This window comes from Salvia hispanica, unplaced genomic scaffold (genome assembly GCF_023119035.1).
Source record: "Salvia hispanica cultivar TCC Black 2014 unplaced genomic scaffold, UniMelb_Shisp_WGS_1.0 HiC_scaffold_635, whole genome shotgun sequence".
Lineage (NCBI taxonomy): Eukaryota > Viridiplantae > Streptophyta > Magnoliopsida > Lamiales > Lamiaceae > Salvia > Salvia hispanica.
In genome coordinates, this window is record NW_025952394.1 from 1 (window position 1) to 9,284 (window position 9,284).

At 36.6% G+C, this 9,284-nt stretch overlaps 2 protein-coding genes across 2 annotated transcripts; both read right to left on the bottom strand.

The window, feature by feature from the left end:
• Window positions 1-248: 248 nt before the first annotated feature.
• On the bottom strand, window positions 249-3,390 carry LOC125199706 (alpha-soluble NSF attachment protein-like). The gene is made up of 8 exons (XM_048097637.1): window positions 3,132-3,390; window positions 2,335-2,384; window positions 2,154-2,226; window positions 1,934-2,013; window positions 1,603-1,754; window positions 730-889; window positions 602-649; window positions 249-387 (listed from the first exon to the last, which is right to left on the bottom strand). Exons 1-8 carry the CDS (start codon window positions 3,274-3,276, stop codon window positions 277-279), a joined length of 819 nt encoding a protein of 272 aa, XP_047953594.1. The 5' UTR covers window positions 3,277-3,390; the 3' UTR covers window positions 249-276.
• A 5,092-nt stretch (window positions 3,391-8,482) lies between these two features.
• On the bottom strand, window positions 8,483-8,917 carry LOC125199707. Its single transcript, XM_048097638.1, has one exon. It carries the CDS (start codon window positions 8,915-8,917, stop codon window positions 8,483-8,485), a length of 435 nt encoding a protein of 144 aa, XP_047953595.1.
• Between the last annotated feature and the right edge of the window lie 367 nt (window positions 8,918-9,284).

Here is a 9,284-nt window from a genome sequence, read left to right on the forward strand (position 1 = left end):
AATCCCAAGATAGGGATGAGAAAAACTACATGATAAAAATTACCAACGTAAAATGAAATGAACAAGTCTGAGTTCTCACTAAATAGAACCTATGGGGCAAATAGAAGCCAAGCTTAATATAAGGTGTTAAGAGAAATTATCATGCACATAATACATTAAAAGATTACATTAAGCAACTATTGGAGCTTCATAAAGGGCGCATATGCCCATGATTTAAAACAAAGAAGGGTGTTCAAAAGAAGAATATATGTATAACAAAAGGTAGGGGGACAAAAATCAAGTCCGGATAAATGAAAACACACTTACCAGCGGGGTCATACTATCAAATTCCTTGACAGCATCAGTGAATTTAGCAACATCTTCCTCATCAATAGCAGCAGCTAAATCCTGTAATCAACATACACACCAAGCCATTATCAGGTTAAACAATAACTTTTGGAGGCGCTAGCAAATTCACATAAAGATACATGATAGATGAATATGCAACACAAGTTTAAAGATGGAAAATCTAGTTTCCAAAAGTGGAAGACGTGGAGATAGAAAAGTTAAGAGAGTTCGAAAAAGGAAAATTGAATGTAATGCTTTAGCAGCCATGACATACCGCAAGCAATTTGTACTCTCGTGTTCCAGAAAATGTAGGATCCAATTCCTACAAACCCAGAAAATATGGTTATCCCACGCATCCAAACAGAAAGAGTGTTGTAAATGTGTACAAAAAACAAGATGCACCTGGTATCTCTCCAATGCATTGTTTATCGCAACAACATCACCTTTGCAAAGCTGGCAAATACCAGCATTGAGGAGGTGCCCTTTGACTCCATATTTCAGCAAGTTATTGTTGAGACTCTGTCGTGCTATGTCTTCAAAAATATCAATAGCCTTTTGGTATCTGAGAGAAAGTCCGAACATGAAGCTCGAATCATACTAGCTAAACCTTAGCAAATATAGAAGTATAAGACCTTCAAAGCTAGCCCATAATACCCTGAAACCCTTTTCTCTGGCTTATCCAGAATTCTAGATCATGCTAATTGTTTGACAGGGAAGAACCTCAATACATACCGTCATATCCAACACAAAAGAACATCAAAAAACCATGATATTATTTTATCCTTCTTCAGTGAATTGTAGTTTGCAATTTCAACACATTGCCATATCCAAAGTCTCTAAGACCATACAAATAAGCTTCTTCAAACAACCTCTTGATTCAAGAATTAAATGTATGGGCTATTATGGGGTGAACCATAGAACAAAGTGCAGGCAAGTAGATGAAACTCAGTAAAATCGTGATGCCAAGGCTCACATAAACCACAGATGTGGTTAGTTGGCAGTAATGCTTTCATGTGATACTATAATTTGTTTTTTAAAGATGATTAATAGAAAAAACTTTAATTTTTTTATATCAGCCAAATGCATCTAAGTTGCAAAAGACAGTTGGGGTGTTCATAATTTCTATGACTAGAAAAGTGACATGCGGGCAGAACCAGATAAGAAATATTCATGACGCATAAATACAAATTTAAAACAGACACTGATGATTTTTATATAAGCATATAAAACTGGGGATGGCAGCTTGATTATGCAGAGAGCACAGGCAAACTTAACTGTTCCAATTGAGCAGCGAATTGAGAAACTTTCTGCTTGCATTGATTGGCTGATGTTGTTACGTCTTCACTTTGGAAGAGATCGGCAGCTCTTTCATAATAAACAATAGCCTGCTCGAAGTTCTGTTCCTGCTCATACAGTTCAGCTATTTCCTGCAAAGCAAAAATGTCTGGTCATTTTCATCCAAAATACTAACTAACATCATTGGCAGGATCATCATTGGCAGAAGAATAAAATCTTCATCCATTTCTAACAATAAGCAGCAGAACTTGACTGCTAACAAAAGGTCATGTTTCACAATAGAAACACACATACTTCTAAGATTTTTTACCTTGTAATATCTGGCACACATATTAAGCCTTCCCATATCAAGAAACAAATTTACAGATTGCTCGAGACATGATATCGACTCTGTAAAAATATGAATGTCAGTTATGGCCAGGTGGCTTCATTTCTACAAAATGAAACAATAGAAAAGATGGGAACTACATACTATAAAATGTAACATGCCTAGTTAAACTAAATGCCAATTGCTGCTAATTTAAAAATACCTCTTATATTGGACTTTTTGTAGCTATGGGCAGCATCAGCATATGAAGTAGCAGCTTCATGCTTGCTATTCAACTGAAAATGGAAATACAACGAAACACATTTACCAAAATTAAAATCAGATGGAGGACAGAAAAAGTGACCTTGCAGCAGAGCGCAAGACGCACTCCTAGAGAAACTTACCTTCAAGTGGCAGTTAGCCAGCTTAACATACGCTGCTCCGGCCTGATCCCCTGATAAAGAAAACCACAATTTTATGCATAACCAAAACTGGCAGGAAACTATTTTCCGAGATAAATGAGGACATTTCCTGAAGCCTCTAAAGATTTGTGATTTCCGTTCCTTTTTTCAAAAAAGAAGCTTTCAAGAAAAATCAAAACTACTGAAATGCATCAACTGAATGTAATCATAATTCGCAAACAATAAACACAGCAGAAAACTGATTAAGCTCGCATTCTGATATCTTAATATTCAAAAGCTGCAAAATTACAAATGAGAAACCCCAATGAATAATGCCGAGCATAGACCAGGATAAAAGAAGCCAATGAGTAGATGATGAAAGTTACCTTGAACCATTAGAAATAAACAAAAAAAATCTTCATAGTAATTTTGAAGAAAACACAAATTAAAGTTAGTACAGGATAGTTTAGAAAGTTACCCCTTGAACTGGATTTGCTTTATTTCACAATTCAATTGTGCAAACTATCCATCGGCACTTAACAATCCGAAATGAGTAAATACAAAAACCCGCAAGTCATCCCCCACTAAATTTTAGATCCAAAAGGAGGATTTACAGCAATCGGATTCGTATCCATCGAAATCACGAAGAATTAATTTTTTCTTCCACTATCAATCCAGAGGAAGAAAAATGAACGGAAGGGCATTTATACCAAACCACACAAAATCGGGACTTTGCAAGTTGATCGATAAATAAAAATCACATGGAAGAAATTATGCATCCGGAAAATTGAATTGCTTACATGATTTGGCAAGCTTATAGGAATTGGCAGCTTTTTCGAACAAATCGGAGGCGTCTTCATACTTGGAGCCGAAAAAGCCCCAGCCGCTGAGCTTCTTCTCGGCTTTTTTCTCGAAGTCTTCGCCCTTTGCAGTGGGATCGCCCATTGTTTTTCCCCCTTTTTGGTTCTTCACCGAATCGTGGGTTTGGTTTATGTTGCTGGATTTTGAAGGAAAATGATGATATATCACAAAATAATTTTCAATGTTGCCTTTGTCTTCAGCGTTTCTTGTTGACCACTGAGAAATCGCAGCAAGATTCAGTCAGCTTTGAACCCATATTTGGGTTTAATTATAAGTTACTTACACTTAAAACTAGTAATTAATTAGATTAATGAAATATAGAATTAATTAAATGATAAAAATTAAAGATATTTAGTAAGCGCGTTCCAACAAAATAATAAAAAAGGAAAATACATAATGAGAGTGATAAAGAGGATTAATATTGTTATATCGAAACATTATCTTTTCAAAATTAATAATCTTTATTGCAAATTCAACGTCAATCCACAAAAATCAGTCTTAGTAACAAATAATTCCTCCGTATATGGTATATATAGTCTCATTTTCACTCGGCACGAGTTTTAAGAAATTGTTTAATTTTGTGAATAAAAATGGGGAAATGAGTTAGTAGAATATGGATCTCACTTTTATATATTGACTAATAGAATGTGTGTAATATAATGATGAGGTCCATTTACTTAGATGGAAAAAGGTAAACGGGACTTTGAATTGCGAACACCCTAAAATGGTAAAATAAGACATTATTTCACGGACGGAGGAAATAACACAAATTTCAGTGCAAATTTAATAAAAGGAGGTATCCAATACGGGCTTGTTGTGAAAGATTTTTATGTCATGTTTGATTGGTGGGATTTTATTTGAAAATGTAATCTGATTCGTTACTTTCTAAATTTATGTGTTTGTTTTGATTTTTTAATCTAATTAGGAAAGTAATCAAAATCTAGAAAATAAACAAGTAGTACAACAAAGTCTTAATAATTATTACTTCCTCCGCCCACGAAAAATATGCCACATTTGTCATTTTTGGTTGTCCACGAAAAATATGACACATTCAGAAAAGGAAAGTTTTCAACAACTTCTCTCTTCCTTTTTTCTTTTCTCTCTTACTAATAATATGGACCACATATTCCACTATCACTACTTTTCTCTTACTTTTTTTCCCTTCTCTCTTACTTAATCAATTCTACATTAAAACTCGTGTTATTCACAAAGTGCTTTATTTTTCGTGGATAGATGGAGTATTACATTATAAACTAAAAATTAATCAACAAAATCATAATAAAATTTTTTGAAATTATAAATTATAATCAATTATGATATTAGTAATTAACTGTAACTATATTATTATACTATATATATCGCCTTAGGGCACCACTGCAGGCCCCCGCCCGAAGTCCTTGCCATCCTCCGCGCCCTAAGCCTCGATTCTCGCATTGGGCGCGTCTATCGGGCACCACTGTAGCCCCGAGCCCAGTGCAACGCGTTTACGATTTTTTTTTAATTCTTCTACATATACTACTTTCACTTCTCATTTCACACACACTTCACTGCACTCTCCTTCCCCCCTCCCCCGCAATTTCTCTCTAGAATGAGCCCAGCAATTTTCCAAATCCAAATAGTCCCGACGCAATGCCGATATTCGGTGGTGGTGCCCGGTGTCCGGGGCAGAACCTGACGAATACCGGTCGTTCGACACACCGGGTTCTGTCGAGTCCAACTGGGATCAGAACACCCAGTACGATGGATTTCACCACGGATTCCTACAGGCTCTCCGACATGGAGCCGACCGTCGACCCCACCCCCGCCCCCAAGGAAAGAAAGAAAAAAAAACGAAGGTCAAAGCCCAGAAGTTGCTTCCTCCGGCCGAGAATGATGAATATACCCCAGGGGGGACGAACTACATCAACGAGGAGACCGTGTTGCTGATGAGGTGTTGGGTTGATATTTCGGAGGACCCGGTGTTCGCCAACAACCAAAAAATCATCGCGTACTGGTCGCGCATCACTGATCGCTACAACGGAAACAAGCCACCGGCCTCGTGGAAGCGCACGAAAGAGCAGCTACGCAAGCACTGGGATCAGGTGAAGAAGCCGCTCAAGCTTTTCTCGGCAGAGTACACTCGATTCTTGAGGGAGCAGCGCCGTGGCGAGAGTCTGATGGATGTGCGCGACAAAGCGCTTGCGTCGTACGTGTAACAGTATTTGATCGATGATCTCAAACACCAGTTGGGAATGAACTAGACCAGCTCTACCGCCTTATCTGTAGTGCACCTTCCCTTCCTATCATTATAAAAAAAAATTATTTAAGTAAATGTAGGATTTGCCTTTTAATTTGTGGTGGTGTTTTTATATTTATTTTGCTAATTGACGTGTTTGCAAACATAACAAGTAAAAAATAAATACAAAATAGTAGTAGTTAAAACTATAGGGCGGGCTATAGGGGCGCCCCACTGCAGGTGGATGGGTAGGAGGATAAAATGTTGATGCGGCGGAGTATAGGGCACCCCACTGCTGATGATCTAAGAAATTGCGTTGAAAAGTAGGAGAGATGAATAAAGTAGAAAAGATAAAGAGAGAGTAATGTAGGTGATAGAATAAAGTAAGAGTGATTGGATGCTTCGTTTTTTTTCTCAAGAGAGGAAATGACTCAACTTAGTTGGGACATCCCAAAAAGGAATACAACTCAACTTAGTTGGGACGAAATGAGTATTTATTATTGTGATAGATAGATAGACAGTCCATATTTAAATTATCCATCAAAATAATAAATATATTAATATAATTATTAGTATAATTTTGTTTTTGATTCATTACTCTCTCTGTCTTATAAAAGATGTCTCACTTTCCTTTTTAGTTTGTTCTACTAAAGATGTCACATTTCTTTTTAGTTTGTTCTACTAAAGATGACACATTTCTATTTTTCGCAAAAGTTCTCTCTCACATTTATATGACTATTACTCTCTCCGTCCCCGAATAAGAGTTACTAATTTCTATTTTGGTTCGTCCTCAATTAAGAGTAACACTTCACTTTTATCATAAATGGTAAGTAGGTCTCACATTCCACTAACTCATTTCACTCACATTTCATTATAAAACCAATATAAAAAAGTGGGTCCCACATTCCACTAACTTTTTCAACCAACTTTTCTTTACATTTCTTAAAATCCGTGTCCGGTCAAAGTGCTACTCCTAATGGAGGACGGAGGGAGTATATTTTTTCTATTCACTTAACACAAAACAAAACCTCTTAAAATCTCGTGTCATCCCACAAGTATGACATCGTTTATGGGTCGGAGGGAGTATTTATTAAGAAAAATTAAATTTAAATATAATACTCCCTCCATCTCGCATTTGGAGTCCCGGTTGATCAATTTTGGGCGTCCCGTTTTAGGGTCCCGACTGGGATAAACTAATAGAAAATGCCTACAAAGTAAGTAAAAAAGTATTAAAAGTGGGTCTCAACGTCCACTACAACATTTATTTATTACACACTCAATTAAAAGTGAGTCTCAACATCCACTACAATATTTATTTATTACACACTCAAACACTTTCTTAAAACATGTGTCCGACTCAACCAGGACTCCGGACGGAGGGAGTATTAAAATTATAAATATTACTCCCTTATCCCTGAAAAATTGTCAATTATTTTCATTTTCATTCGTGCTTGAAAATTTGTCACCTTTCACTTTTAGTACTACTGTTTTTTATAGTGGACCCTACATTCCACTAACTCATTCTCTCAATCACATTTTATCATAAAACTAATATATAAAATTAGGATCCACGTGTCACTATTTTTTCAACTCTATTTCTATTACATTTTTTAAAACTCGTGCAAGATCAAATGGTGACAAATTATAAGTGACGGAGGGAGTATTATTATTATCATTAAATTTATTTTATTAATGAGAAATAGTTATTATATTTTTAGCTTAGTGCCTAAATCAAATATAAAATTTAAAATCTTAAAACATAGAAAAGTAAAATTGTAAGAAATTATATTCATAGGATTCATTTTCCTAGGGCTTCTCCAAGGATTTCATCCTTTTGTCCATTCTAATTTCTTTTTCTTGTTGGAGCCTCTCCTCCGCTTCACATGAGTTCTCAAAGGACTTCTTCATGTTATCCAATCTTCTTTTTCTTTCATCTTGAAGCATCTCCTCCCTTTGTTTTTCAAGTTCTTGTATTATGATTCTAGGGTAATCTCGTTCGGATTCATCATTGGTTGTGTTTGCACACGTCAGCTGTCTCCAATAATTAAACGCATCCATTGTTGTGCTCTTTAAAATTTCCGAGTAAGTCTAGCGGGTTTTGGGTCACTTCTATCCAGGTTGCAGGTTAATTAGATTTTATGTTTTTATCAAGTTAAAAAATTTTAAACTTAGCTTTCAACGTTCGGGTTTCGGGCTATCCTAATAGGCCAATCGAACTGCTACCAATAAAACTAATATGCGACAAATCTAATACATAATGATGAAATTTTCATATTTATAATATGTAAAACATTTATTATGAAAATATTGAGAAATATACTTAAATTTAAACATAATTAATACTAGTTTAATTTGGTATGCATAAAATAAAACACAAATATATTTTGAGAAAATTAAAGAATATTTTAAAATTCATTTCTCTCTAATGAGGTGGACCCATTTTTCACTGATAATACTTTAATGACTTTTTCTTTACATCTCTCTCTTACTTTTACTAATTGTGCATTAAAGCTCATGTTCAATCAAAAGGGCATACTATAGTGGGATGAATGAAGTATTAAATAAATATTAGATCCGTCTCTTAAAATTAGAAACTATTTTCAGTTTGGTATGTTGCTTAAAAATAGAAACTTTCTATTTTAGGAAGTGGATATCACATTCCACTAACACTACTCCTACTACTTTTTCTTTACCTCTCTCTTACCGTACTTACTCACTTTTATCTCTCTCTCCCTTAATTTATCAATTATTCTCTCTTACTTTATGAAACTCGTGTCATCTCATAATTTCTGTTTTTAAAGACGGAGTTAGTATAATAATAAGTTAAAAAAGTCACATCCCCTGCCTTCTGTCCCGGATCCAGTTCCCAAGTCCCCTCCACGTCATCACTCCCCTAATTTTCTGGGTCAGGCCACAACTCCTACAATCCTGCAGGCCTCATCGAAGCCCCAACCATTAAATTGCACTATTAACAACTACAAATTATTTTACACGTAAAAATAAAAAATTGTGAGCAATTATAACACAAGAAATTCATTAACATCAATGCTGAAAAACGTTGGTGCGTGTCCAAATTTATTCAATTAGATCCGCTTGGAGGTGAGTATGTGCTTCTTCTTTGCACATCTCAGCTGAACAGGCCATGACATTGCGCATGTCGAGAGGAACACCCTGCACTGTAGGGTCATTTACAACGAACGAACTCGCGGTGCTGGAGTTTGCATCGTCTCTCCATGCCGTGACATAGTCTCCTTCGTCGTCATCGATCATGTTATGCATTATGATACATGCATACATAATATCAACGATTAGTGGACGATGCCATCCAGAGGCCACTCCTTTCACTATACCCCACCGTGCTTGGAGGACTCCGAATGCACGCTCTACATCTTTCCGAGCCGCCTCTTGCTTTTGGGGAAACAACGACCTCTTCGGCGTTGTCGGACATGTGATAGTCTTCACGAACACATGCCATCGCATATAGATTCCATCTGCCAGATAATACCACATACTGTACTGGCAGTGGTTATCGTGAACTCTACATTCGGCGCTCGCCCGGCACACAGGTCGTTGATCACTGGAGACTCATCAACACATTGACATCGTTGTTCGACCCAGCGACAACAAAGTAGGCATGCCAAATCCACAATCGTTGGTCAATAATAGCATCCAACACGATCGTCGGATGTGTGCCCTTGTGCCCGCTAGTGTATTGTTCTCTCCATGTTGTTGGACAATTCTTCCACTGCCGGTGCATACAGTCGATGCTACCCAGTATCCCGGGAAAAATGTGGACCTGCTCATGCATGTTCACCAACCTCCGGGTGTCGTCGGTCATTAGCTTTCTCAAGTACGTATCCTTGAATGCTCCAATGAC

Bases quoted from the DNA above. Each gene is read 5' to 3' on its own strand.
- LOC125199707 (XM_048097638.1), bottom strand. From the start codon at position 8,917: ATGTGGTATTATCTGGCAGATGGAATCTATATGCGATGGCATGTGTTC.
- LOC125199706 (XM_048097637.1), bottom strand. From the start codon at position 3,276: ATGGGCGATCCCACTGCAAAGGGCGAAGACTTCGAGAAAAAAGCCGAG. The intron at 2,014-2,153 runs GTATTTTTAAAT...ATATTTTTACAG, and splicing joins CAAAAAGTCCAATATAAGAG to AGTCGATATCATGTCTCGAG. The intron at 650-729 runs GTGCATCTTGTT...CTGGGTTTGTAG, and splicing joins ATGCATTGGAGAGATACCAG to GAATTGGATCCTACATTTTC.